Raw genomic sequence first — 27,093 nt, forward strand, 5'->3', positions numbered from 1 at the left:
ACTGTTGCCTCGACTCATTCTGGCAGAATAATACACTAATTATGTATCTTGTATAGATCCCAACGAGTAAACATCCAAAGTTAATGAGCTATCTGAGAACAATTGTCTATAAATAGAGAATAATACAACTAGCACGAGGCAAAAGTACATCACTACCATATCCTCTTGCCTCGGTTTCCAGGTCAATTTATAAATTGAGGGGAAACTTTGTTCTGAGTGCCTCTCCATATCGATAGAACAAGAATGGAATTGGGCAGAATCCCAGAGTAATGAAAGCCAGTAAACTGTTGCCCCAGCCGAGGCCGAGAGTCTCGTACATTGCTGGCCCGGCAAGAGGGAGCAAGGCGCCAAATAGGCTTCGGAGGACCGTATTGGCAGCCAGTGCCGATGCCGCGGCCTCGGCCCCGAACGCATCTACCAGATACAACTGGGCAGGCATGAGGGTCAAAAAGGCGCCAAGCCCGATAACGAGGGTGCCCAGTATCGGAACGATCCAGTGTGCGGCCTTGTCCGCGCTCCAGCCGTACCAGAAAAAGCCGACCGGGATCACGGGCGTGGACCACATCATGAGAATCAGCCGGAGTTCCGGCCGCTCCAGAGTTCCCTCGCGCGGTTGGTGCAAGAGCTTGTCGCTGAAAACGGCAAAGAGACCGATACTGATGATCATGCCAATGCCGAGACCCAGGTATGCGAGGCCGGCGATTTCGGTCGCAAAGTGGTAGGTCAATCCAAAGACTCCGGGAAATGTGGTGAAGAGAAGGTAGATGAGGCCAAACATGAAGGCTGTGTAAAGAGACAAGAGAAAGACGACGGGAGACAGGAAGAGCATCCTGAGGGGTCGAATCGCAGCTCGCACAAGGAGCTGAGTCGGTGTTCTCTTGTTGTCAAAAGTTTTGGTCTGTAGCTCCGTATTGCCGGTCGACTTGCGCAGTGATGCAGCTTTGCGCTCAAGAAGAACGGGTTCGAACGTCTCCCGCATCAGGATAAACGCCGTCACGGTGACGATGCCCGCCTGCAATCATATTTCACGGTCAGTTTCACGGCGTAGTGAATAGGTTCACCTCGTTGTCACCTACCAAAATGAGGATGATCCAAAAGGTCCAGCGCCATCCCAATCGTTCCGTCACGAAGCCACCAATGACGGGACCAATAACTGGCCCGAGAAGTGGTCCGAGGGCAAATATGGCCATGGCTTTGCCACGTTCGCTCGGGATGTAGAGGTCCGCAATCGTTCCTCCTCCGACCGTCATCGGAGCAGAGGCAGCGCACCCACAGATGAACCGGAACACCAGAAACATGGCGGTGTTTTTGCTGAGAGCGCAGCCAATCGTGAACGCCATGTAGAGAATATTGCAAATATGGTAGATTACGAGACGCCCGTAGAGCTCAGACATGGATGACAAGAGCAGAGGTCCGAAAACGTATCCCAGAATGTATATCGATACCGTAAAGGACGCGACGATGGTGCTGGTGATGCCAAATTCTTTTGCCAACTGGGGAGCACCCGGGGCAAACATGACAGCGGCAAGGTTCCTAAATACACGGTGAGTGCACAATTCTCATTCACGTTCCGCCAGTTGAACTCACGAGTAGAGAGTGAAGACGCTGATTATGAGTACATGCATCTGCTTGCTGCCCTTGGTCCAGTTTCGTGGGTGGGCAGGGTCGTCGGGGCCATCCCAGTCCACATACTCTGACGTGACTGGCTTTGATTCGGCTACCGTACTCGACTCGCTAGCTTCTGGATTCATTGTGCAATTCAAAAGAAGAATTCCACGAGTTGTCGTCACAGGTGCGCCCGTGTAAGGTGTGTTGGAGAAAAGGAGCGTGCTGGTAAGAGTTGAGCGGATGATCAATTTGCATGCGATGATACATGTAGAGTAGAGACGAGCAAAATGGTTCAGATTTTAAAGGACCTAGTCTGCTGATAAGTATTCAAGTTCAATCTCTTTCAGTAGCGTTGTATCCGCGGTGTTGGGTGATGCTCCGCGATGCTCCGCGATGCTCCGCGGTGTCCTTGCAGGTAATAATGTATCACATATTGGACAATCTCCGCCTACCTTCCGTGGCATTAGAAAAGAACCGAAATTAACACGATATTTTCTTTATTCGAGCCCAATGTAGATGAATCAAAGGTATTTCGGATAAATAGACGCGGCGAACGATGTCAAACGCCAGAAAAGTCGAAGCAGCCTCGATCCATCGTCTGCCCTTACTTGGGCCTACGCCAGCACTGCTCACCACATTTGCCCGACGCAGTACAAGCTGCTGGATTTTATCGCTGGTGAACTCGTCAATACCCAGCGTACCATATCGAGATGGTCCTATATATCCAATCTTTTATTGATTCGACTTTGTATGATGCGCAGCGCTGTCAATGGGCTTCCCCCCACCCCGCCCTGCTTTCTACGGCAGTCTATAGGGCAAAGTGTCTAATTCAACTAGCCAGTATAGAAACACGTACAGTAGTATGTGTGTAATCTTCAAATACATGTTACAATAACGAGGGACGTGAGCACATTATATAAGCTCCGTATAGTACGTCTTCTTCCTTATAGCATTCCGTATAGCACTCCGTATAGCCTGCTGGCAGTGCCGTATAGCCTACCGGCGGTGCCCTGAATAGTCTTATACTGATGCTAGCCGCACCCTGTTTTATATACCAGCTATGCCTGTACTGACGTTAGCCCTGCCCTAGTTCATTCACAGGCGCTCCACGAACTACTCCGCGGCGACTAAGCCAAGGACACAAGGCAGTGCATGCAGAAGAGGCTACGCAGATGTCTTTGCACCCCGGGACCCGGACCAGCCGCGAAAAGCCTTCGTCCCACCCGCTACGCTTCAAGATTACGCAGTCTTTTCGCACCTTGTTATAGCAAACGCACCAGGAAGAAGCAGATTGATCCTAAACACACTCTACCGTCAGACCTCAGCCCGCTAATTCGAGTACTATGATCAAGTAGAGCCTTGGGCGGCACGAATGTCACGGGTTCCAAATAAAGTGGCCGCGTGGCAAAAGCCACGAAAATAGCTGGGATCGGCTACGGATAGTAATAAGGACAAGAACATATTCCTGCCTCGCTGCTACCCCGCCATAACAGTGCTTCTCCAACCCCAACTTTACGCAACAAGAGGATCAAGACAATACTGAGTACTACTTGAGACGTTCATAAAGCAGCTCTCCCAGCTCTTCACACCACAAAATGCCGGGGGAAGACACTACGGCCAACACTTCGGCCGTTACTGAGGCCCAGAAGCAACCTATTCCACCAGAAATAGCTGCCTTGTACAATTCACTCGCTGTTCGTTCTACACCCTGCAACTATTGTGAAGTCGAAGGCGTGGGGTACCATGTCAGTACGAGCGGGCCAGAACGTGATCAAATTATAGCCGATTACGAAAAAAGCGCTCAAGGGAGCTTGAGCTCTGAGGATTTTGCGGCTAAATGGGCCCATGCAAGAGTTCAGGACTGATGCCGATGGCGAACCTTGCCGCGGTACCTATGCTTACCGGCTGTCTACTCAACCGACGTCAGCCATTGCAGGATTTCCTCAAGTCGTCACTTGCAATGATCTTGACGAGGTTTCCAGTCATCCTCTTCATCGACGCACTCGATGAATGCGGGAAACAATCAGTTGTCGAATTGGTGGAATATTTTTGAGGAATTACGCTATATATATAGATATATATTGAGGTTTTGACGATATTACGACTTTACACTGTCGGACCAAAGTCCCCACAGACGCAACAAAGCCAGTAGTCTTTGGGAGAGGGCAGTCGATCAGCTTGCGAGATGCTGGCAATCAAAATGTCACTGTACTTATACCAAGAGTACAGCCTAGCGCATTTCTGTATTGATAAATTGAGTGAGCATTCGTGTGTCTGGCCACTATATCCATAACACCTATTGCTTGGCCAGATTGTCGAATTAGATATGCTGCTTTTGAGTTCCGCATCATATACTAGCGTTATCCTGCCCTTTGCCTTATAGCTTTCTTCAGAACATTTATAACGAGGCTGAGAAACTGCATCGTTCATTAAAGTTCCGCACAGCGGTTGGGCAGCATGTCATGTCCCCGAATTCTTACGTGGCTACATGTACTACTAAGTGGTTAGCATTGCAGCGAGCCACAGGCAAATAACTGAAGAGTATTGCCATGTACATACGTGCACAGCACTGCCACTTTTCTCCAGGCTCGCCCTCGGTTGTTCATCCGGAGCGTATTTCCCAAGGTACCTATATTCATATGTGATTCCCTCATATTAATCATCAAGGCCCCGCTGATTTTCTCCGGACCCCGATACTACTCAAAGCATGCTCATGCTCGGCGATCTTAGCTCGAACTGCTGTGCATACTTTTCCATCTTAAGCTCTACTTCAAGCGGCATTACAGGCGTAATGCCGCCAAGGTGAAGGTGATAAACTATAGCCCAATACAGGGCGTCAGTATAGTCCGAGTGGTGATGCCCAAAGTTGAGCTAGACCCTTTCTCTGTCCGTCGCGTACCCTATAGGATGCTACTTGACGTATATGTTCCAACCAACCAACGACCGTAGTCAGTAGGCTCGTTTTACTCATGCTGTTGGGTGAACAGCTTATTACACAGCATTTAGCTTACGAGTTTTTCCCCTAGATGGCGTGGAAGACGTTTTGGTATACGTTCGATTCAGGAGCTTGGCATCTAGCCACATCAGCTGCCAGATTATCCAATTTAATGGCCGGAATTTCGGGCAGAATTCAGCCACTGCTTCTAAGTAGTTTCTTGACCCAGAGAGTGGCAGGCTCCAGCGAGCTAGCTCTCAGAAGCGCGGTGACTGGCTCATGATCCACGACTAGCGGATACCAATTCGATGATTACGCATAGTTGCATACCGACATAAAATTTATACATTTTTTGTAAAAAAAAAAAAGAAGAATGTTTGTTATTCGCTCTGCTGTAGTCAGTTCTGGCGGGTGCTTGTCGACGCGGACAAGGCAGGATGGATATGTCGACCCTCCGCGGAGGATCGGAGGATCCGAAGGTGGTGCGGAAGCGTGGCTGCGTAGGCTGCGTACCGTGTAACACATTGGAGGGGTTCCAAGGGCTTCAACATTCATCAGCCTCGCAGCCGTCTTTGGCTCCCGTCCGTTTTGAACGAGCGTTTCTACAACGGCTTGGCTCAAGTAGAGCGCTACAGAACTCGGCGATATATTACTGACCAGACCTCTGGCATTTTATCGAGAGAATGAATGTGCGGCAGCACTCGCGCGAGCATCCGCCGCCGGGCCAGTCGGAGGCGCCGCCCTCCAAGCCGCCAACTGCGGCCTCACGACGCCGAGATAAGCTGCAACTCAGCTGCAATGCGTGCCGGAGACGCAAGTAAGTTGGCCGTTTGCACGTTTCTCCTGTGGATTTCAGTTTCGGCGCTTGCCCCCACGAATATCACTGGGCGGTATTGCACAAGCCATACGCATCTGGCTCAAACAGCTGACGGGCTCCTCCAAGAATACGCTGTGATCGCTTGCTCCCATGCAGCAACTGCTCAATACGAGGCCTCGGACCTTCGTGTGTGTACGCACATACAGTGGCCTCAAATCCGTCCGCTGCGCCAAATGACGCGGCCCAGGATCAGGTCCAGGCTCCAGCCAACATGCAAGATCGCATCAACAAGCTGGAAAGCCTCGTCTTGGATTTGATGCACCAAGGCAGCTCGAGCTCACGTACGTCATTACTTGTAAGATCCTGCAATTGAATTCACTAACGCTCATAAGATACGTCACCGATGCCAATCACGCAACATTCTCCCGATCCAGGTTGTCAGCCAGGCAGAAGGCTTTCCAGGTCGGATGCAGATTCCGAAACCGTAGTCGTGTCCGAGTCATGCCGTGATATGTCGCCGTCGCCGTCGGACTATGGAAGCTTCAGGCATAAGGAAAAGGTGGTCAGTTACGTTAGCAGTTCGCACTGGGCTGCAGTGCTCGACAGCATTACCGATCTTCGTAACCACCTTGCGCAGGAGGATACTACGCTGCCTGTTCCAGAGTCGATGCGACCAAGAGCCGAAACCGTGAAACCGCAACTATTTTACAGCGGCCAGTTGGAAGATACGCCCGCCTCCATCATTGGCTGTCTACCCTCTCGTTCTACTGTTGACAGGCTTGTATCTCGGTACTTTAACGACCTTGATATCGCCCCTGGTAAGAGTGTAGACGACTCTATACACTCAATAGCTAATAGCAGGTCGCAGGTGTCGTGCACAGTGGGCAGTTTCTGACCGAGGTGAGTAACTATTTTGCAACCCGCCACAAAACATGCTGACCAGTTTTGTAAGTAGTACGAAGAGTTTTGGCGTGCCCCAGAAAATGCGCCAATCGCGTGGATTGGTCTCTTGTTCAGTATCATCTGCCTTTCGATGCATCTCCAGCAAACGCCTCCAACGCAGCCTACGGCGTTGGCTCCGTCAGATTCGGGCCACCGAAGGCAGAATTCACAGCTCGTCGAGAATAAGCGGCTGATTGATCTATACAAATCGCAATCCATAAAGTGCCTCTTACTCTGTCAATGGACAAAAGGCGGGCCGCACGTTTTGGAGACGCTCATTCTCTACTTTTTGGTGGAATGCTTTCACCTCAAAGACATGGAAATCGGAATCTGGATCTTGGTGGGCAATATTGTGCAGATTGCGATACACATGGGGTTCCACCGAGATGCGAAGCATTTTCCATCAATCTCACCGTTTGCGGGCGAAATGCGCCGGCGCATCTGGGCCATGATCCTACAGCTTGACTTTAGCGTTTCGACGCAGCTCGGCCTGCCGAGGCTCGTCAGGGAGCAGCACGCAGACACGGAGAAGCCGAGGAATTTGACTGACATGGACTTTGATCTCAACATCTCGGTATTGCCGGCGTCCAGACCTGAGACCGAGGTCACTCCAACTCTATACGTTCTGGCCAAGCTGCGCCTGCTTGATGTTGGCGCCAAGGTCTCCGACGTGGCGACCGAACCGCAACCTCATTCGTACTCTGACATTCTGAAGCTTGACAAGGAGATTGAGACAGCCCGAGATGAGTTGCCGCCCATCTTGAAATGGACCGGGCTCGCGCTTAATGTGTCCTCTCAGACCATGGTACAGAGAATTTGGCTGGAGGTCATTTGCCAACAGCTGCGGATCGTCCTGCACAAGAAATTTCTAGACCCTTCTCGGCCGCAGCAGCTGTTTGGGCACTCCAAGTCGGCATGCCTCACTGCTGCGTTGAAGATACTCGAGCTACAGAGGCTGGTTGACGAGGAAACTCAGACAGATGGGCTGTTGTACCAGAGTCACTGGAGAGTATCTTCCGCGTTCAACAATGACTTTCTACTAGCTACCAGCGTTCTCTGCTTCTATCTCAAGTCACACAAAGGGAGCGCGGAGACGGGACCTGCCAACTTGGATAATATCAAGAGATCTCTGCGGCAGGCACAGCAGATTTGGATCCGCCAGTGCGCAGATTCAAAGGAGGCCAGGAAAGCTGTGACAGCCCTGTATCACGTCTTGGGACCGACAGGCGCAAGCTCGGAACTGCAGTCAAACTACGACACGCACGGAACCCCGGCACACTCTTCCATGCCAGCTACAGCTATATCATATTTCCCAGGTATTTACTTTCTCGCATTCGCCACGACAGGCCTACAGATAGTAGAAGTCTCACTAACAGTGGAAAAGAATACAACTTTAGTGATGCGACATTTGGTTCTGTGGATGGATTCAATTGGCAGAATTTCCCAGCTGAACTTGTCCCCGGCAATGAACACTGGGTCGGGACAGGTGACATGCAGCAGATGGACTTCTCGGCTGGGTAATCTCTTGAGGATTTGGAGCATCGATGGGTGCAATTGCGAATTAGGTTGAAGGGAAGACTTTGTATGCGTTGTTATACAAACGTCCGTGTCGTCAAGTCAGACCGCATCATGTGGCATGGCGGCTATCCAATCCATGCTACTGGCAGGCCGCAGCATACCATTCCGCCGAAATTCTCCGGATGTAGAACAACACATTAACTATTGGGCCCTGTAGTCCCTATCCTTTAAAAAAGGAAATTTTAACAGTGTAACGAAAACTGAACTCAACACCGTTATTGTAGTTCATACCACGTCCAACCACCACGGTCACCGTTACTAAACATGTCATCCCGCGCTTCAGTTTTCGATATTCTCGCGGATTCCGTGATCCCGGGCCCTATTACCACTCATGAATTTATACCCTCATCTGCAAATTTATTCCCCAAGATGCCTCGTTGCATAAATGACGAGGCGTGGGAGTTGTGGGAGTTTGAAGCTTTTGGCAGCGGCGGCACGCCCGCGGTCGGTGTCTCCTTGTACCGAGATGCTCGCGGCCTGGAGCAAGGGGGATTCCACGCCGAGCTCAATGCGGTATGGGAAGACGGCAGCAGATGGGGAGAGACTCTCTACTTCCCGCTGTCTGTCATCACGGCAGGAGCTGATAGTGCCGACGAGGGGCGGGTGACGGGCACCTGGGCGTCTCAAGGTGCCAACGAGCAGGCCGAAGCAGAAAGGAGCATCACTTTCGCCATCGACTCTCGCCTCTCGTCTGCCCAGCTTCAGTTCAAAGTCCCCGGGAAAGTCGTCGGCGAGATCCGGCTTCGGCGCTCGTCGGAGTCGAACGGCAACAGTCGGGCCAATCTCGCCACCACGGAGCATCGTGCGTCGCTATACCCCTCGATATACTACCTGTTCCCAATGGGGCCCCTCCAAGCCACTGCAGACCTTACGTTCACTCTGCCGGACGGCTCTGGGGAGGAGCAGAAGCTGCTGCAAATTGGCCTGAGCGAAAACGGCAACGAGCAGGGCCATGGAGGCATGGTGCGCGGCTGGTCCACCCTGAGCTGGCCGCTGTTTATGAACGACGCCTACTACACCGTTGCACGGGTTGGGCCATACACACTGCAGCTGCTGCGTGTTCTCGGGTCTGCCGCCGCAAGCCATTTGCCCTACGCTGTTGCCCGATTGCACCACGACGCTGAACTAGTTTGCGCCGCCAACGACACGTCCGACCACGCAGCGGAGGACCACGCAGCGGAAGACCGCGATACAGTACGTGTAGACAAGATCTTTCTCAAAGACGACGAAAGCCCAGAGAGCGGTCTCTTTGGTGCCTTTCGCGACAAGAACATTGGATACGTTGTCGAGTTCGTGTCGCCTCAGCGACAGCAGCGATGGCGGTTCGAGGTGCGTCACAGGCTGCCGATATGGAGCGAGCCGACGAGCGCCCCGGGTCCGGAGGGCTGCGGCAAATCTGGATGGGTGGAAGAGGTATCCGGAGGTTTAGAGAATGAAGAGTTTCAGGGGGCCGGGGTGGGCGGCCAGCTGCAGATTCCTGTCCCTTGATCCAGCTACTCCTAAATTGCCTACTCTGCTACGCATAGGTAGTTAATTGAACATCTGACTAGGCATCTCATTGCTTTTTCTACCAGACTGTCCAAATTCTCAATAGTATTCTCAAATGCCAGTAAGCTTACGGTCTAATCTACCACGTCACTTTTGAGTCTACCGAATAGTAAGGAATCTCACCAAGTCGGACTTTTTCGGTGCGCCATGCAGCCTCAGGACCCCGCCTCGCAGCGTCATCAAAAACATGTTAATCTACGAGACAAGGCTGTCAGATTCCGGGATAAAATTCGGCATTTGAAACTCGTTTTTTTCCTCTTCGAATTTGCTCTGTTCGGCTATGGCGGCACGTATCATCGTTTAACTTCTTTAGGCAGTGCTCAACCTATATTCAATATCGGCCTAATCCCAGCTAGCCCTCAACTTACACCAGGGGCTCTAAAGTTACCTGCTTTTTTCCAGTCATTGCTGCGGCTTCACCGATGGGCTCGCATACTCGCCGTGAGACTCAGACCGCCATCGTCGGTGACAATGACGGCGGCGTTCAGCTTTCTCGAACCGCACCCGTCCCCAAGGCCGAGGGCGATGTAGTCCTGGTGCGTACTGCTGCCGTGTCAATCAATCCGGTAGATGCCAAGATGCGAGACGCCTACGTGACCCCGGGGGCAATCGCAGGGTGCGATTTTGCCGGCGTCGTGGTGGAGATGGGCCCTGATGCTTCTGCAAGCTCCAAGGTCAAGGTCGGTGACCGTGTGTGCGCGGCCATCATGGGCATGAATCCCCTCGAGCCAACACACGGGGCTTTTGGCGAGCTTGTGGGGGCGCCCGCCTCTGCACTCTTCCACATACCAGATTCTGTCAGCTTTGAGAGTGCCTCTGCCCTGTGTACGTGCTTCATGACCTGCGGCCTGGCACTGTTCAGCAGTCTGCAGATACCTGGCCGGCCACTGTCGCCCGTCGCCGAGTCGACTCCGGTGCTGGTGTATGGCGGCGCCACCGCATCTGGCACTGCTGCCATTCAACTACTCCGATTGTCCGGATACTTGCCGATCGCGACGTGCTCGCCGCACAGCTTTGACCTCGTCAAGTCGTACGGTGCCGAGGCGGCCTTTGACTACCACGACCCGGAGTGCGCAGCCCGGATCCGAGAGTATACGAAGAACGGGCTCTACTTTGCCCTAGACTGCATAACCACCACGCAGAGTATGAGGATCTGCTACGGGGCTATTCGAAGATCCGGTGGCAGATACACATCCCTCGATCCGTTCCCTGCGACAATCGCTGCCACTCGAAAAATGGTAAAGGCGGACTGGGTAATTGGTCCGACCATGCTTGGTCTCGACATCGGGTGGCCAGAGCCGCACAATCGCCGGGCGGATCCGGACTTGTTCAAGTTTGGGCAGCAGTGGAAGGAGAATGTGCAGCAGCTGTTTGACCGAGGCTTGATTCGAACTCACCCACTGACTGTATATGACGGCGGGCTTGAAAAGATTATCGATTGCATGGAAGCTATTGCGGCCAAGAAGGTGTCCGGCACCAAGTTGGTATGCACTCTAGCAAAATAGCAGTGCCGAATATGAATGACTATACAAAGTTGAAGCAATCCTACATTACATCAAGAGAACCTTGTGGGGTTCTCACTGCCCTTATTATAAAGCCATTGCTCTTTGAATCGTGTGGCCGGTCGATAAGTAAATACCCAGAGAATGTGTGCCACGCGGTCATTCGAGCGGCCCAAGTCAAGACCATAACTAGAACAGAAGAATCGTATGTTTTAAAAGTCACTCTTAGCCAGTCCCTGGTATGTCTTGTTGTTTGGATTAATTCTTTGTTACGTGTACTGCACCCTGCGGCTCGCTTTAACTAGATACAATACACGGCTTTGCAGCCAAGGCAAACAGGCAATCAAGAAAGAGGCTTCCGAAAACAGGGCATGGATTGCTAGCTAAACATTCATATTTTATTATTGGTTTCGCCAGACTAGGCTAAGCTGGGGTGAGCTCGAGAACAGCAAACTCAGACCTGGCATCCTCATGGACGCCACTCACCTCGAGACCAGCTTTGGCAGCCAGTTCACGCCACATGGCTTCGCTGCGCCTCTTTCCTCCGAAATTCATCACAGATATGTCCTGTGCAATGGCAAACTTGGCACGACCGGGCTTCACAAGCTCCTCCACGAGGACAATGCGCGTGTCCGCCGCACCGGCCGCCCGCGCCTGCTCAAGCGCCATGACAATGTCCTTGTCCACAAAGTCGCTGAGCACTCGGCGGAAGAGATAGACCAGCGCGCCTCGCACTTGGGTCGGGAAGGCCTCGAGCATCGTGCCGGGGTGGAAGCCGACGCCCTTGTGGATACCGCTCGCCGCCGCCTTCTCCCTGGCGGCCGAGACGGTCTTGGGCAAGTCAAACACGGCGCACCGCGAGGGAGCAATGAAGGGGTTGTCGGCCACGATTTCCCGCAGTGCGAGTCCGTGGCCGCCGCCGACGTCGACAATGGCGGGCCGCGTCGGGCCGCCGCCATCGTCCGGCTGGCTGCTGCGCAGCTTCTCCTCCATCCAGGCAAAGTCGTACACGCCTTTCAGCGAGTAGATGCCCGCGGAGCGTTCCTGCGCCAGGTTGAACAGCCGAGCAAGCTCGGGCTCCGCATCGAGGACGCCGTACAGATCGAGGTCCGGGTGGCCCGTCCCCAAGCCGAGCGGGATGGACCGCGCATCGCTGGGCTCGGCCAGGCCGTGCGTCTCAAAGTACGAAGACCACACGGACATGGGCCGCAGAAAGAACTGGTAGACGTGGGTGATGAAGTTGGCAGCCAGCTCGGTGCTCCGGTAGGACGTCGAGCGGGCAGTGTGCGCTACTTCATCGACGGACGGCGCGGCAAGCACCTCCGATGCAACCAGGTAGTCTGCGAAGCGTCGGAGCAGCTGCTCCTGGCCACCCGTTTTGTCGGCGAGATCGGCAATGGAGATGGCACCATCCAGTGGAATGTTGTCAAAGATTTTGAAGTCTATGAAGATTTTGATGATGCCAAATTCAATCAGGTTCATGTAGTGCGCGCCGGCAGACTCGAGTGCCTGTCGAACGCTGCTTGCGCGTTCATCTGGGGCAGTCATTGTTGCTTAACGTTACGCTGCCACGGGTTGAGGGTGAAGGGAAAAATGGAACGCGGTGACAAATCTGCATCCGTTAATCAGCACTAAGATGATTTCTGAAAATAAACCATGGGGCTGTTAATAATGAATATGTAACAGCGAGTGGCTGGCGTGGCACAGTTCTAGTCCCGACTTTCGGACGTCCGCGCGGCTGGCTTCAGACGGACGGATGCCGGCCTTGCATCCTCCATAGCCCGTGTCGTTAATTTTCGCCGCTGTTAGCCAATCGGCAATTTGCGGACACATAAATAAGATGAAGACTACCAGGGTTCTTTTTTTTTTCTCAGCCGCCACATTCCCTCGCTTGAGCAATGGTTTTGCGGGTGAGATAAGGCAATCTCCCCTCCCCCCCGCGGCCCGGGCGGTGCGGAGGACGACGGTGCGGTCCCACTAACTGTTCCGGCACAAGCGCCGATCGACTCCGGCCGATGCTCCGCGGAGCAACTCATGTTTTTACCACCCAAAGAGGCAGTGCTAGACGGAAGGATCTCTAAAATTAGTCTTCATGACCCCGAACGACGCCGAATCGCCGGCTTTTCGGTGACTAATGCCCCCTCTATTTGGGTGCAGCTGGACCCAATCTATGGTCACGTCCCGGCTGCATCGAGAACCAGGTGCCCCTTGGCAAGTCGTTACATGGTGGCGCCGGGACCCTGCACGTACGAAAAGCGCTCAAATAGTCCTGGGCATGGTCTCGAGGCCGTCGGTTAAACGGCTCTGTCCCGCCAATATTCATGCTACTTGGCCCACAAGAGACCCCAAGGAATCACGCATAGCCAGGGGCGCAGTTCTGGAATGGTTGCGCAACATGTTAGTTCGAAATGTTAGTCGCGGCGCGCCGCATCTGCAAAAAGACACACAATGCATGCGCGGCTACCCAATCACAAAGAAGAACACGGCGCCTTGTCACCCTGCAAAACTCTCCGTGGCTTGACTATCGCGAATAGAGAAGCCGTTTATCCCAGCCTTGCGCTGTCTTACCCTTCTTCACACGTTCGTAAACTATACATGAGCAAACGACGCGGCCGTAAAAGACGCAATCAGAGAGAACCGTTCCTGTACTCTCTAACATTGTAAAGAAATGCGCCAATGGCAGGCTAAATGCATTTGCTCAATCTCTTTCTTGTTGTTCAATTAAATCCCTTCTTTTTTCGAGTGCAGCCATAATCTTGGGCCTGTATTGCCTGCGGCACAATACCTGGCAGTTTGCTAGGCCTCCATGGTGTGTTGCTGCTGTGTCACATCACATCACAATATCCGCGGAACGAGCCAATCCTCGGATCATCCGCCTGCGGTCTGCCCGTGTGTCTGAGTGGTAGAATGAAGCTCCATGCCGGATGCAACGCGCCCGCGGATAAACCATGACCACCAAGACGAACGAATCGAGACTGAAGATAGATCCCGCCGGCCATGGGGGGAGTCCGCAGCTATCCATGCGCGTGGCATGCGACCGGTGCCGTATGTTGAAGCTCAAGTGCTGCGCAGCGATCGGTGCCACCGAATCCTGCCAACGCTGTACCAAGGCGCGAGTCACATGCGTGTACGGACGGCGTGAGCGTGCCAATAAGCGTCGAAGGGTCTCGGAGCACTATAGCGCCTCGGGTGGCGAGGAGACGGTCTGCTCCCCCTCCCAGTTAGGGGATAACGACATCGCCGATACTGCCGCCATTCCACCAGTTGGTACCAGTTCAGTGGCCAATCATGACATCAGGTCGCCTGAGGCTGGTGGTTCGCCAGGGGCGTTGGCGACTCTCACGCCCCTGAGCTTGCTTTCTTGCCAAATCATGGCAGAGGACCGCCTGTTTCCCCAATGCGATGGAAATGGCCTCCTTGAGGGGGTGGCCGATCTGGGGCCTGGTTCGTTGGCAGATGTTCCGTTCCTTGAACTCGAAGGCTACGATCCGGCAACATTATGGGGAGCATCTGATGCAGATAATGATGAAATGGTATCTGGAGAGAAAGACATCGATTATAGCGTGGAGGATTCATGCATTGGTATGCATTGTTCTGCCACGGCGGCCTCGTACGGTCAAATTGGCCTCAGATCCTCCGCCGCGGATGTCAGTCCTTCGGGGCGGACTCATGCCAGAGAGAGGAGGATAAGCGGAGTCACTCCGGCTGGCCCAGCTCAACAGTGGTCTGGAGTGGGCAGAATCACTGAATTACAGTCGAGCACTCATGCCTCCGTCAGTCATGAGCTCTTGGGATTGGTGACCAGGATACAACAACAGCTCTCAAGGCTTGAAAACGGACCGTGGCGCAAGGATAGCACCAAAAACCTTGACGATTATCCGGTCGGATATATCATTCAACTAGCGAAGAAGTTGGCTCACGTGGCAGAAGCAGTATTCGGTCAAGATGAGGCGACTGCCGACAGCATCTCCCTCAACTTCAGACCTAGTCCAGCTTCAATCTATAACAGCACCTCGTTAGATACACCGTCAGCCCTACTCCTTCTCTGCGGGTACACATGGTTAACTCGCCTGTACAACGTAGTTTTGGACCATTTCCAAAGCCACGTCAGCCGCATTTCAATCACAGTCGGCCAGAGCCAACAGAGCCCGCATAGCTTTCTGGCATCCACCCTTTGCGACCCTGAACTAAAGCTAGGCGAATTCCCCTGCGTCAGTTCTCTCTTGGAGCTTCATCGCATATACGCCGCTATTGGCTCGTTATGCGATGCCCTAAAATCTGTAGAGTATCAACTTGGTAGCGGGGGGATCGAACTGCGTGACACCGCCTCGGCGGCGCTGCAGAACTGGGACGATGGCCACAACAGCAATTTCAATAGTATTGAAAAAAGGACAACTCTAATGAAGCTACAGCTCAGAGATAAGATAGGCTTTTAGATACAAGATATTGATGAGGTTTTTGTCAACATTTCGCTGCTTTGCTTAGCCTAGAGTCCCTGTGGTCCATACAGATGGTACCTACCACTACGGGCGAGAAGAAAGGCCAAGCACGGCAGCAAAACCTGCGCGCCGAATCTCAAAGGTAAGTAAGTCATCGAAGAAAAAAAGTTTGTTTTTTGCGATTGACCAATACTTTCAGGTGTTCACACACGGAGCAACTCATGCAATGCCGGACGAGATTCTCTATACATCGAGCAAACATTAGTCTTGTTGTGCGAACAGGCTATTACCTGGCAGTATCGAGTGGACTTGTTTTCTTTTTTTTTTTTGTCAGGCCTTCAATAGCTGGTTTGGAATTGCGCAGAAAGATGCTTGCGTACATGTTTTAATTCGGGGTTCCAAACGCACCGCTTAAGGAGGCCCGGGAGATTTGAAGAGATGCAGTAGAGGCCTGTTGCATATGGCAGCGGCGTGCTCAGAGCAGTACGTTATATGCTCTGAGCTGTCTTTTTTGTGTCCCACTGCTTTTACATCTACTAGCACAACGAGGCGCAAAGGTGGCCGGTACCGGTAGCCGGTGGTTCCTCCAACATCTGTTCGTCATCGCCGAAACAATAACGCGGGAGAAGTCCAAGACAAGACGGTATAGCTATCCCTGCGGAAGTACAACATGTAATGAGAGAACGTTGGGGAAGTATCCCCGAAAGGCATAGTACATGTTTCACGGCTGCGCGCCCTACTGAGTACAATGGTGCAGGACGACGCCCCAGGTAATTAGCCTTTAGAGGAAGGTATCTGCGTCTTGTCCCATGGGGTACCGGTCTATCTATCGTCAGTCAACCAACTTGACAAAAGCTCAAAGTTCTAAATTATTGGTATCAGTATTTTAATTCATTGAAAATTGACATTGAATGCTACATTTTGGCTCTCGATTCACATCTTCGCTACTATAATAGTGTTCAAACCGCTTTTCGCTTATTGCAATGACTGTCACGGCCCCTCACCCATTGGACCCTTTGACGCCCGAGGAGATAACCAGGGTATGTACACCATTCATTTTTAAAAGAAAGACGAAAAAGCGCTGACGGTTTGGTAGGCTTCAAAGGCTGTTAGGCCTCACTTCGGAGGCCAGGATCCCAACTTTCGTGTTGTGACTCTGCTCGAGCCCTCAAAAAAACAAATGGTTCAATACCTGGAGAAGGAGCATCAAAAACAGCCCATAATTGACATCCCAGCTCGCCATGCCCGCATCGAAGTCATCGTCAAGGGTAGCCATGACGAGAACCAACTATTCGAGCTCATTGTGAACCTCGACAGCGACCAAGTTGTTCAAAAGCAGCATCACCGGGGAAAGCATTCATACATTGACTCGGCTTACATGCAAGCTGTTGAAAAGGTCTGTCTCGCAGATGAAAACGTTCAAGCGGAGATTCGTACTCTCAAATTGCCGCCCGAGGCAACTGTTGTCGTCGAAGCCTGGGCATACGCGACAGATGGCCTGAATGACATGACTGAGCGATTGACAATGGTGAGCAAGGCAGCGACGAGAGGGATTGAACGAGTCAATGCTGACGCAGGCTGCAGTGCTGGTTCTACATGCGCTTCTTGGAAAGTCCGGATGCAAACTACTATGCCTACCCCCTTGACATTTGTGCCGAAGTCTCAGAGAGCCTGCAAATCACAAAAGTGTACCGTCTGCCTACCAAGCCAAGCGAGAGAATCAACGAGGAAAAGAGGCCGTATGACCGCCGCAAGATGCACTCCACGGCCTCGAGCGAATACCACCCTGAGTTGCGCCCGAGTCCCAGAGCAACCGTCAAGCCGTATCAAGTCGTACAGCCCGATGGCCCATCATTCCAGGTGGAAGGCAACCGGTTGGAGTGGGAGAATTGGAGCTTCCGAGTGGGCTTCAACTACCGCGAGGGTCTGACGCTGCATGACATTCGCTATGATGGCCGCAGTCTCTTTTACCGCCTGTCGTTGAGCGAAATGTTCGTCCCGTATGGCGACCCTCGCGCTCCGTATGCCCGCAAGGCTGCTTTCGACCTTGGCAACGACGGCGCGGGCATCAATGCCAACAATCTTCAACTGGGGTGCGATTGCTTGGGTACCATCAAGTACTTTGACGCATATCACAACACGCCTGCTGGTGGAGCCATGAAGATGCCAAACGTCGTCTGCTGCCACGAGCAAGATGACGGGATTCTGTGGAAGCACACCAACTTCCGAACCAAGAACCCAGTCGTCGCGCGCTCTCGTATCCTAGTCCTGCAAACCATCATCACGGTCAGCAACTACGAGTACATTTTCGCGTGGCATTTTGGACAAGATGCTTCCATCTTCTATGAGATCCGAGCAACAGGTATTCTATCTACTGTCCCCACGGACATTGACGTCAATGAAAAGATTCCGTACGGGACTGTCGTGGCACCAGGCGTCCTGGCGCCGTATCACCAGCACCTCTTTAGCTTGCCCATCGATCCTGCGATTGACGGCCACGCCAACTCCCTTGTCGTCGAAGAATCTTCTGCAATGCCCGTTGATGACCCATCCGTGCACAACCCTTTCGGCATTGGGTACATGACGGAGCAACAAATCATCGAAGAAGAGGGCGGTTTCGACCTCGACTTTAATAAGAATCGCACATTCAAACTTGTCAATGAAAACGAGATCAATCCCATTACCGGAACGCCAGTAGGATTCAAGCTCGTGCCATTCTACAGCCAAAAGATCCTATCGCATCCCACGTCTTTCCACGCGAAGCGCTCCGAATTTGGCGACCACGCCGTTTGGGTCACTCGCTACCAGGACGGCGATAACTTTCCCGCGGGCAAATATACAATGCAGTCAATGGGCGGCGACGGTCTGGCCTCAGCCATCGCGAAGCGCAAAGAGGCGGGCGCCGCATGTTCCGTCCGTAACCAGGACATTGTCATCTGGCACACATTTGGGTCGACTCACAATCCACGCATAGAGGACTGGCCCGTGATGCCGAGTGAGAAGCTCATGGTTGGCCTGAAGCCGGTCAACTTTTTCTCCGGGAACCCTGGCTTGGACGTCGCTCCATCAACACAAGACAAGAATAAAAGCGTCATGTATACAGGGGGTGTCTCTGATGGGGGCTGTTGCTTATCTCAGGCATGAATCTGCTGAATTGAATATCTTGGCTCGTTTTCTTTAGACACACACAGCGCATGTTGGTCCGTTTCCCGCGCTTAGAGGCATCGCAATGTTGACGAACGGCAACTGTCGCTCTCCTCATCGGTATGATTCAAGATGTGGCAGAATACAATAGAAAAAAATGAGTCACATATACGGCTTATTGAATGAAATCAGTTTGAAAAGTACGTTGGCAGACCGTTGCGAGTAGAAGTCAAGGCAGGGACCCCGCACTGAATTCGGCAGGCGGTGGCGCTCCAAAGAGACCAGAGGCAAGCTCCGAAGGCGGCAAAACAAGGCTGGTTCTAGAAGATCCCACCCCTCCAGCACCACCAACTTTCGACAAATCATTCGTCAACCAACCAACAGCTGCCAAGGTTTACGACAAGCTTCAGCTGGAAAATTTACGAGCAGTGAATCGCCGCCAAATCAATCGCACGCAATGGCGGGAAAGTGTGTGCACCAGGGTTGTGGCAAGCTCTTTACAGACGCCGCTGAGGAGTGCAAATACCACCCTGGACCTCCCATCTTTCACGAAGGACAGAAAGGTAAGAGATGGACTCATGCAGCCGGAACCCTCAGATGAAATTGGCAATCACGGAGCTAATAGCATGTCAAGGATGGAAGTGCTGCAAGCCTCGCGTCCTTACGTTTGACGAGTTTATGGCTATTCCACCATGCACGACCGGCGTCCACTCGACAACAGACAAGCCCCCCGAGGTAGAGGAGAAGCCCAAAGAAGACGATGAAGCACTGGCCAAGAAGATTGCTGAGCTGACGGCCGCGCCGCGCCGCACACCTATTCCGACCGCCCAAGCCGCGCCCACGCCACCGCCGCCTCCGCCCGAGTCCGAAGACGACGACCCGAGCCTCGAGATCGCTGACGGCACGACCTGCCGCCGACGCACCTGCGGGCAGCAGTACAAGAAGGGCACGTCGCGCGATGGCGAGTCGTGCGTGCACCACCCAGGCGTGCCCATTTTCCACGAGGGCAGCAAGGGCTACAGCTGCTGCAAGCGGCGCGTGCTCGAGTTTGACCAGTTTATGAAGATTGAGGGCTGCGCGACCAAGGAACGCCACCTGTTCATTGGCAGCGGAAAGAAGAACAAAGGGGGTGCCAGCGGGGAGGAAAAGCTGGAGACGGTCAGGTAAGACTACTCGTCGACTGCTTTCGCCGTGATTCTTTTGCGGGCTGTGAACTGACGTGTGCTCGTTAGACACGACTTCTACCAAACCCCGACGAGCGTGATTGCTTCGTTTTTTCTCAAAAAGATCGACAAGGAGACAGCCAAGGTCGATTTCAAGGACAAGGCGCTCGCGCTGGACCTCGTCACCACGGACGCCTCGCCCAAGCGATACACGGCCGAGGTACCACTGTACGGCGCCATCGACACGGCAAAGTCGACGCACAAAATCCTAGGCACGAAGCTCGAAGTGAATCTTGTCAAAGCCGACGGCGCATCGTGGCCGGTGCTCCGTGGCGACGAAGCGCTGACGGGCGAGATTCTGCAGATTGGTAGAGCTGGTAGGGCGTGAACAGGGGAGGTTAAAAGTAGATCCGATATAGCATTGATGCTGTGATGATGAGGCATGAGCAAAGAGCGTTGAAACGATTTTTCATTTTCTAGAGGAGCAGGGGTACGGGTTTGCAAAGACAACGGAGTATTTTCAGGACACACACACACATACTTAGAGGGGCGAGAAGTCGGGGAAGCAGGTGCTTTAATTTATTGACCTTGTTTTTGCCAACGGAACTGGGGCCGTCTATACTTTGTCAACGCGAGGGCCTTGTTGGCCTGAGAGCAACCCCAGACTACGCAGACATCGTCCGAGAACGGATGGAGCTCTTGCGTTGTGGTAATATGGGGCATCCCAGTTACTCGCCAGGATAGCCGTCGAGCAATCTGTCGGACTCAGTACCAAGCCCATGACTACTCAAACCAAGAGCCAAATTGGATGGATGCATCCTGAGATTCGCATGTGACGGCATCGCTCGCTCGGCTTTTCCCACCAACCCACCTACCGTTCACCCCACCAAAGCGCGATAAGGCCAGCGCCTGATCCATCAAGTAGCCTAGTCTTATCTGCGCAACAGCGAGCCACGAGAGGATGTGAATGGGCTGTGATAAACGCAGAGGCTTTTCGCTATCTTATCGACAAAAACGCCAAACGAGTAATGTTTAAAGGCGAGCTTCTTGGCTTTTTTTTTTCCAATGCTTGCCGCTGCTTGTCTATTGAACAATTTGGAGGTAGTGAGTGGCGCGAGGCGACTAGCAGACGGCAAGGCTTATTATAAGCTTCAGGGTCACCCTCTTTTTCCCGACGTCTTTCTCTCTTAAAAACGCGACGATAAAAAAAAGATCAAGCTTCTTTGTTAAAAGAAAAGAAAAAGAACCAACACAAGTCTCTCAATTCAAAGGTTGATACAACAATGGCAGCCGAAGTTTCGCATGGCCGCGGCGGCGCGGGCAACATTACCGCAGACGACACCCGCTACGTCGACGGCGAAGTCGTGCGCGAGGGCGTCATCGGCAGCCACGGCGACGGAGTCTATAGTGCCGGTCGCGGTGGTACGTTTCCATCGAATCTTTCTCTCTCTCCGTCCCTTTCAAGAAAAAAAGAGAAAAAAAGAAAAATAAATCAGCATAATACTAAAAATAACCTCTTATTAACCGTGCTTTTCTTTTCACGCAGGCGCCGGCAACATTGGCGACAAGGGCCACCCGGCTACGGAACGCAAGGATCGTGACATCATCCCCGACGCGGCGGTCCGCCACAGCACCGACACCGGCGATTACCACACGGGACGCGGCGGCGCCGGCAACGAGCACACGAGCGGCGCGCGCGCTCACCACCAGCAGCACCACCACCACCTCCCCCATCTCGGGCATAAGGACAAGGACAATGAGAATACCGGGGAGGGCCTGGCGCAGGAGGGCGTCAAGGACACTGGGGTTGGTGGGGAGGCGCCGGTGGGCCTCGCGGACAAGCTGAAGCACAAGCTCTTTGCAGCGTTCAAGTGAGAATGAGCCGAGCTGCGAGGCAAGGCGGTAAATAAGTGTCGAATTAGAACGAGTATATCGTCAAATCTGTACAAATTGGTCCTGGCGCTGCGCTTGAGCAATTAAATAGAACGGAGCGGAGCGCCGTGAGTCTCTGAGCTTTTTTAGAACAATTGATACGCTGAACTGAAGTATTCTCCTGCCTGGCCATAAAACATGCCCGCGCGATCCCGCAATCAGCACAGCCGTTTGGGATTAATAGCACTGTTCTCGATCGCTACTTTGCTCTTTTATAAAGCTACTGCTCCTCGCCGACTTTTATGAATCCCCACAGCGTGCCTTGAGGCTCATCTGCCTTGATTCCAGAGCCATCAGAGAGCGCCGCCAGTGGTCTAAACTTGTAATAAAACGGGCTCTGGATGCCATATCCTTTCCGTCGTTTGATCAGCATAAAATGTTCCCATCCTTCCTGCACAGTGGCTCGGGCAACAAAGTTCCACCATATATCATGGCCGAGAAAGCAGTCTCCGGCCAGATTGCGGAACCCGATGAAGTTGTCGCGCTCGGTGCAGAGCCACTTCCACCGCTCAGGTATGGCTTGATTCATGTCATACTCGGCGAAGTTGTCGAGGATCAAGTGGCCGCCCGGGTGACAGGCCAGGACGCGGCTATAGGTTTTGTCGACAATGATGAGGATGTCGCCCGGCGTCGGGTCATGTGTCCGGTCATCGAGAAGGGCTCCCGATACTTCGAGCCATATCCTGATGAATTCGGCGTCCTCGACTTCAGTAGTTGGTGTGGACAAGCCCCCTGGTGTCGGCGTCGCTGTTGATTCGGCGCCATCAGCGTGAGGGAATGAGTTCATTATGCAGACGAGAAAGAAGAAGCAGCAAGGCGAGAGGCGAAAATCAGCACGGCGTTGAGGGTAAGTAGTCCTTTTCAGACAGCCATGCCTGAGTGGAATGAGTGAGGCAGCGGCACCTTTTTGTTGCACTTCGTCTAGGTGCGGGGCATTAACCTCGTTTTGACATTGCCTACAGTCAAGCTCTTGCCTCCTTGCGACTGCCTAGGGATTGAGACTCGAGGACATAAATTTAATCCAACTATGGCTTTAATTGCATGTTGATACTTGCACAGATACACATGTATGTGCATGCCACTAGAGTTGGTAATAGTTGGTTGTAGCACGGGAAACGGATTAATAAGTTCGAGTTGAAAAGGTAAAGAGATAGGCCTGTTTGTCCAGACCCCACCATCCAACACTAGCCAGATCTACAGTTGGGCGAATGCATGATGGGACGAGTGACTAGGGAGATACCTCGAAGCTAGCTGTGACGCCAACAGAACCGCGCTGCTGGTTCAAGTCACGACACTGTCGACGAGTCGGTGGCGCGCTCTTGCTCGCCGTAGCACGCAGTAGTTAGCCGTAGATCTGTTCTACGCGGCCCTGCCTCTTGCGCCGTCATCGTCCTCCCGCCCCGGCTCAACCTGGAATGCCGAAACGGCCCATGACCGCCGCTGGACCCTCCCCCAGGTCAGTTGATCACAGGGTCCTGCCTGCCAGAGCAGGGCACTAAAAGCCAGGAGCCCCGTCGAATGTTTCTCGGAAGCCCGTATTTGGCGTAGCATCATGCCAAGGTGGGCTTCGCGTGTGCACCAAGTGGTTCCTATGGCGCTCATTCAAGCATTCATTGCCTCATTGTGCAGCTCGACCAGAGCCCGCTTCAGCTTGTTTCTTGCTGTATTTTGCACATTTGCAAGGGATGGTTTGCATTTCTCCCGCCCCTCTCCGGCTTAGCGAGGGTTCGTTGTAGCTGACGGGCGACAAAGCGCGAAAAGTAATATGTATAGCGGAAAGTATTTGTACAGCCGGGTTCCCCTCCTTGTGGACTCGGATTGTCGTTTGATCTATTTGATTTGGGCAAAACGACCGTCCTTGGATCTTGCCTGTGAGCTCCGTCAAGCTGCAGCACAAGCGGTACATTGCTTCGTCCCATCCGGGCCTGCCGCCGGGACCATCTCTCTTGCTCTACCAATAGCGAGGTGGCATGTTGATCGTCGGTTTGGCCACTGGTCTGAGAAAGCATCCTTTGCAGCCGTATGCATTGACGGATGGATTTGGGCTTGACTCGGGTAGGCAAGCTGTTGCACCTGTACGCCGCTGAAAATCGCCTGGCGAATCACGTGTAGGCGGCAGCTGTCCCACGCTGACCCCGGACCTCACGGGACGCTGGGCCGCCCAGCTCGCAGGCATGCCGCCAAACGCGTGTCGCCCCAACCTTGCTGACAGACGACTCTTGTCCGGCATCTCCATCGCCTCAAAACGCTCATACCTCTCCTTTGCCACCTCGTCTTTTGAAGCAGACGATGAGCGTTCCTCCTCTGACGGAAGCATGAGTTCCGACGACAGCGACGACTATTTGGCCTTGCCCGGCGCCGTTCCCCACTACAGTGGGCATGACGCCCGGCCGACCAGCCTCAAGGAGATCAAGGGCTGGTACATGTATGCATTCGCGGCAGAGACGTATGTTATTTGTGGGATAGGTTAGTTTGCGTCTCTTTTGGAAGAACTGCGTCGCTTTGCATATGCTGATCCCTCTAGGTTCATTTATCCCCATCCTGCTAGAGTCGCTGGCTCGCGAAAATGGTGTGCTCATGTCCGATCCCACTATTCCCTGTGGCAGCAGCGATAGCAAGAATGAAGACGATGGACAGTGTGTCGTCTACGTCCTCGGCATGCCCATCAACACTGCCAGCTTCGCCATGTACACGTTTTCCGTCAGCGTCCTAGCCCAGGCGCTCCTCGTGGTTAGCATCAGCTGCGCCGCCGACCATGGCAGCTACCGAAAGAAGATGCTGTTGACTTTTGCCTGGATCGGTAGCTTCTCCGTCATGGGCTACATCTTTATTAACAAATCAGTGTACATCCTCGGCGCCATACTCACCATCATCTCAAACACATCATTTGGTGCATCCTTTGTCCTGCTCAACTCGTTTTTGCCCCTACTGGTTCGCAACCATCCGACGCTGCTCGCTGCAACAGCGCCCACCAGGCCTGACGCAGGCGCCTCAGACTTTGCCACGCAGCCACGACGAGATTCTGCAGATGCTTTGGCCAACTCGACCTCGGCGCTTCTACCAGACGAGGCTGCGATAAACGGCAGACCAAAATTGGGACTGGCACACGCAGACATTACTTCGAAAGAGCTTAAACTATCCACCAGCATTTCTTCCAAGGGAATCGGCATTGGCTACATTGCAGCATTGTTTGTTCAATGTGTTGCTATTGGGATCATCATCGCAATGAAAAATACGACCTGGTCACAGCGGGTAGCCTTGTTCGTCGTCGGCTGCTGGTGGGCCATCTTCACCATCCCAGCTGCGCTATGGCTTCGCCCACGACCTGGTCCGCCTCTGACCATCAATGGACGCACTGAGGGCATTTCTTGGATATCTTATTTTGTATACTCTTGGAAATCGCTCATAAAAACTGTACGCGTGGCACGTCGACTGTTGGACATTATGCTCTTTTTGGCAGGTTGGTTTCTCCTCTCGGATGCCATTGCCACGACAAGCTCCACCGCCATCCTCTTTGCGAAAACCCAGCTTCACATGAAACCATGGGCACTTGGCATGATTAATGTTATTTCTACCGCATCAGGCGTATTTGGCGCCTTTGGCTGGTCGTGGGTCTCCAACTTTTTCGGACTCAAGCCGCACCAGACCATCCTCGTCTGCATCGGCCTCTTTGAGCTCATCCCCATATATGGGCTCATGGGATATCTGCCCTTTGTCCAGCGCTGGGGCGTGCTGGGTCTGCAGCAGGCCTGGGAAATGTACCCTCTCGCGGCGGTCTACGGCCTTGTCCTTGGTGGTCTCGGCGCATATTGCCGCTCGCTCTATGGCGAGCTGATTCCCCCGGGCTTCGAGGCGGCCTTTTACGCGCTGTACGCCATTACAGACAAGGGTTCCAGTGTGTTTGGGCCGGCGATTGTGGGACGCATTATCGACAAGACGGGCAACATCCGGCCTGCATTTTGGTTTCTAGGTGCAATTGTCGGGTTGCCGGCGCCGCTGATTTACATGATCAATGTCGAGCGCGGCAAGCTAGATGGTGGAAAGGTGGCAGAGGCATTGGAGGGCGTGGTGGGAGATGCGCATCATGAAGAGGGAGAAGACGAGGAGAGACGTGCCATGCTCGGTCACGATGAGGAGCAGGACTCAGAAGAGACGGCAAGAGGATAGAGACGTGCGTGTTTATTTTGCATGGGGGATGTTTATATATAATATTTCATTTACGGCGCTATGGCGACAATACTACGCTCAAAATTGGCACTCATAATAGCAGATATGCTACCGACTGTTCTCGCGCTACGTATCTACGAGTGCGCCAATCGTCCTCTCCCCCGTCCGGCGGCCCCAGATAGTCCAGGGTGATAAAACTACATGCATCCGAATTCGGCTGAGACAAAAGCCTACATACTCCCAATCAATCAATGGTGGTCTGAATTTTGAGCGTGTCGGGGTCGACAATGACGTTGCGCGCAGAATCGTCGCCTTTACAGAAGACGAGGTCGCTGAGTGCTGAGCACGGCGCGCGGCGTTATTTGGTGTTGGTATGTCACTACTAGGGACAAGCTTTCAAAAATATTCCAAGAGATTTATAACATGTCAAACAAGCTTCTAATGCTGACAACATGCCTTAAAAAATCTTTCCAGGATAATGAATGCTGTTTAGGGTATGTCAGAATACACCCACCCCCCTCCCGCCTAATAGTAGTATGTAGTTCTATCAGCAAGGTAGGCAGTGCTGCCGGAATCCACAGTAACTACCTAATTTCTAGCAGATTGGCCGCATCCCGAGGTGGGGTTGTGCTAGTGGCTCGCTTGCAGACCCGGGGACCTTATTCAGCTAATCCGGGCTAAATGATCCGTCAGTTGCGACTGTTGTCGGTGCCTGTAGGTTAGACTACTGAGTAGTTCAGCTTAACAAAGTAACGTACCTTGACCACCTATCCAGGCAGCCAGGCACGCCTGGTTAGTACTACGTGATACGTAAATAGGAAGTTGGTGAGCCTCCATGCACGTTGGAGGCGAATCCGTGCCACCGCCATGCTCTTCTTATTTGCGCTGCAGCGTGCCTCTACTATATCAAGTAAGTACCTAGACACTGTTGGCACCACTACCGACGGGTGAAGGGGTGGGCTCTGGACATGCATTCTAAACAGGCAATCGTCCGACTCTGACCCAGGATGTTGTTGTTTTAAGGTTCATCACAGGAACATGCGTGCACAGCTCGCATACCAGTCCAGTGCTGCGGAGGCCAAGTAAAATTAAGGACAATGGAGAAAAGAAGCACAGCCCAGTTTCCCTCCCCCGCCTGGAAAAGCGATCACGTTTGATTCTCTGGCCAGAGGGTACATGCACGCCAGAGGTTTCTACTGGCAGTTAAGTGGCTGCTGAATGTCCCCTGGGTACGTGCCTGGCTAGGTAAGTTACCTATATTGCGTACTAATTTGTATTTTAGGTAGGTACCTAGGCAGGTTAGTACTAACTTAGCCAC

At 53.0% G+C, this 27,093-nt stretch overlaps 10 protein-coding genes across 10 annotated transcripts; 7 read left to right on the plus strand and 3 right to left on the minus strand.

Annotated features, from left to right (window-relative positions):
• Positions 1-187: 187 nt before the first annotated feature.
• V2A60_001008 (major facilitator superfamily domain-containing protein) lies at positions 188-1,751 on the minus strand (the record flags this gene model as incomplete). Its single annotated transcript, XM_083252374.1, has 3 exons — positions 188-1,012; positions 1,077-1,533; positions 1,588-1,751. 3 exons carry the CDS (start codon positions 1,749-1,751, stop codon positions 188-190), a joined length of 1,446 nt encoding a protein of 481 aa, XP_083108500.1.
• A 3,880-nt stretch (positions 1,752-5,631) lies between these two features.
• Positions 5,632-7,823, plus strand: V2A60_001009 (uncharacterized protein; the record flags this gene model as incomplete). Its single annotated transcript, XM_083252375.1, has 5 exons — positions 5,632-5,701; positions 5,753-6,178; positions 6,229-6,260; positions 6,316-7,618; positions 7,687-7,823. 5 exons carry the CDS (start codon positions 5,632-5,634, stop codon positions 7,821-7,823), a joined length of 1,968 nt encoding a protein of 655 aa, XP_083108501.1.
• Positions 7,824-8,144: 321 nt separating this feature from the next.
• V2A60_001010 (uncharacterized protein) lies at positions 8,145-9,368 on the plus strand (the record flags this gene model as incomplete). Its single annotated transcript, XM_083252376.1, has 1 exon — positions 8,145-9,368. The coding sequence occupies one exon, from the start codon at positions 8,145-8,147 to the stop codon at positions 9,366-9,368; it is 1,224 nt and encodes a 407-aa protein (XP_083108502.1).
• A 482-nt stretch (positions 9,369-9,850) lies between these two features.
• Positions 9,851-10,933, plus strand: V2A60_001011 (chaperonin 10-like protein; the record flags this gene model as incomplete). The annotated part of the gene is made up of 1 exon (XM_083252377.1): positions 9,851-10,933. The coding sequence occupies one exon, from the start codon at positions 9,851-9,853 to the stop codon at positions 10,931-10,933; it is 1,083 nt and encodes a 360-aa protein (XP_083108503.1).
• A 420-nt stretch (positions 10,934-11,353) lies between these two features.
• V2A60_001012 (uncharacterized protein) lies at positions 11,354-12,478 on the minus strand (the record flags this gene model as incomplete). The annotated part of the gene is made up of 1 exon (XM_083252378.1): positions 11,354-12,478. The coding sequence occupies one exon, from the start codon at positions 12,476-12,478 to the stop codon at positions 11,354-11,356; it is 1,125 nt and encodes a 374-aa protein (XP_083108504.1).
• A 3,874-nt stretch (positions 12,479-16,352) lies between these two features.
• Positions 16,353-18,513, plus strand: V2A60_001013 (copper amine oxidase; the record flags this gene model as incomplete). Its single annotated transcript, XM_083252379.1, has 3 exons — positions 16,353-16,409; positions 16,466-16,897; positions 16,954-18,513. 3 exons carry the CDS (start codon positions 16,353-16,355, stop codon positions 18,511-18,513), a joined length of 2,049 nt encoding a protein of 682 aa, XP_083108505.1.
• A 457-nt stretch (positions 18,514-18,970) lies between these two features.
• On the plus strand, positions 18,971-20,064 carry V2A60_001014 (Pyruvate/Phosphoenolpyruvate kinase-like domain-containing protein; the record flags this gene model as incomplete). Its single annotated transcript, XM_083252380.1, has 3 exons — positions 18,971-19,076; positions 19,148-19,676; positions 19,746-20,064. 3 exons carry the CDS (start codon positions 18,971-18,973, stop codon positions 20,062-20,064), a joined length of 954 nt encoding a protein of 317 aa, XP_083108506.1.
• Positions 20,065-20,959: 895 nt separating this feature from the next.
• Positions 20,960-21,551, plus strand: V2A60_001015 (DUF3602 domain-containing protein; the record flags this gene model as incomplete). The annotated part of the gene is made up of 2 exons (XM_083252381.1): positions 20,960-21,098; positions 21,223-21,551. The coding sequence occupies 2 exons, from the start codon at positions 20,960-20,962 to the stop codon at positions 21,549-21,551; spliced, it is 468 nt and encodes a 155-aa protein (XP_083108507.1).
• Positions 21,552-21,828: 277 nt separating this feature from the next.
• V2A60_001016 (uncharacterized protein) lies at positions 21,829-22,395 on the minus strand (the record flags this gene model as incomplete). The annotated part of the gene is made up of 1 exon (XM_083252382.1): positions 21,829-22,395. The coding sequence occupies one exon, from the start codon at positions 22,393-22,395 to the stop codon at positions 21,829-21,831; it is 567 nt and encodes a 188-aa protein (XP_083108508.1).
• A 1,387-nt stretch (positions 22,396-23,782) lies between these two features.
• Positions 23,783-25,775, plus strand: V2A60_001017 (autophagy-related protein 22-like protein; the record flags this gene model as incomplete). The annotated part of the gene is made up of 2 exons (XM_083252383.1): positions 23,783-24,074; positions 24,133-25,775. The coding sequence occupies 2 exons, from the start codon at positions 23,783-23,785 to the stop codon at positions 25,773-25,775; spliced, it is 1,935 nt and encodes a 644-aa protein (XP_083108509.1).
• Between the last annotated feature and the right edge of the window lie 1,318 nt (positions 25,776-27,093).

The sequence above is a fragment of the Cordyceps javanica genome, chromosome 1, assembly GCF_051103115.1.
Source record: "Cordyceps javanica chromosome 1, complete sequence".
In the NCBI taxonomy this organism is placed as follows: Eukaryota; Fungi; Ascomycota; class Sordariomycetes; order Hypocreales; family Cordycipitaceae; genus Cordyceps; species Cordyceps javanica.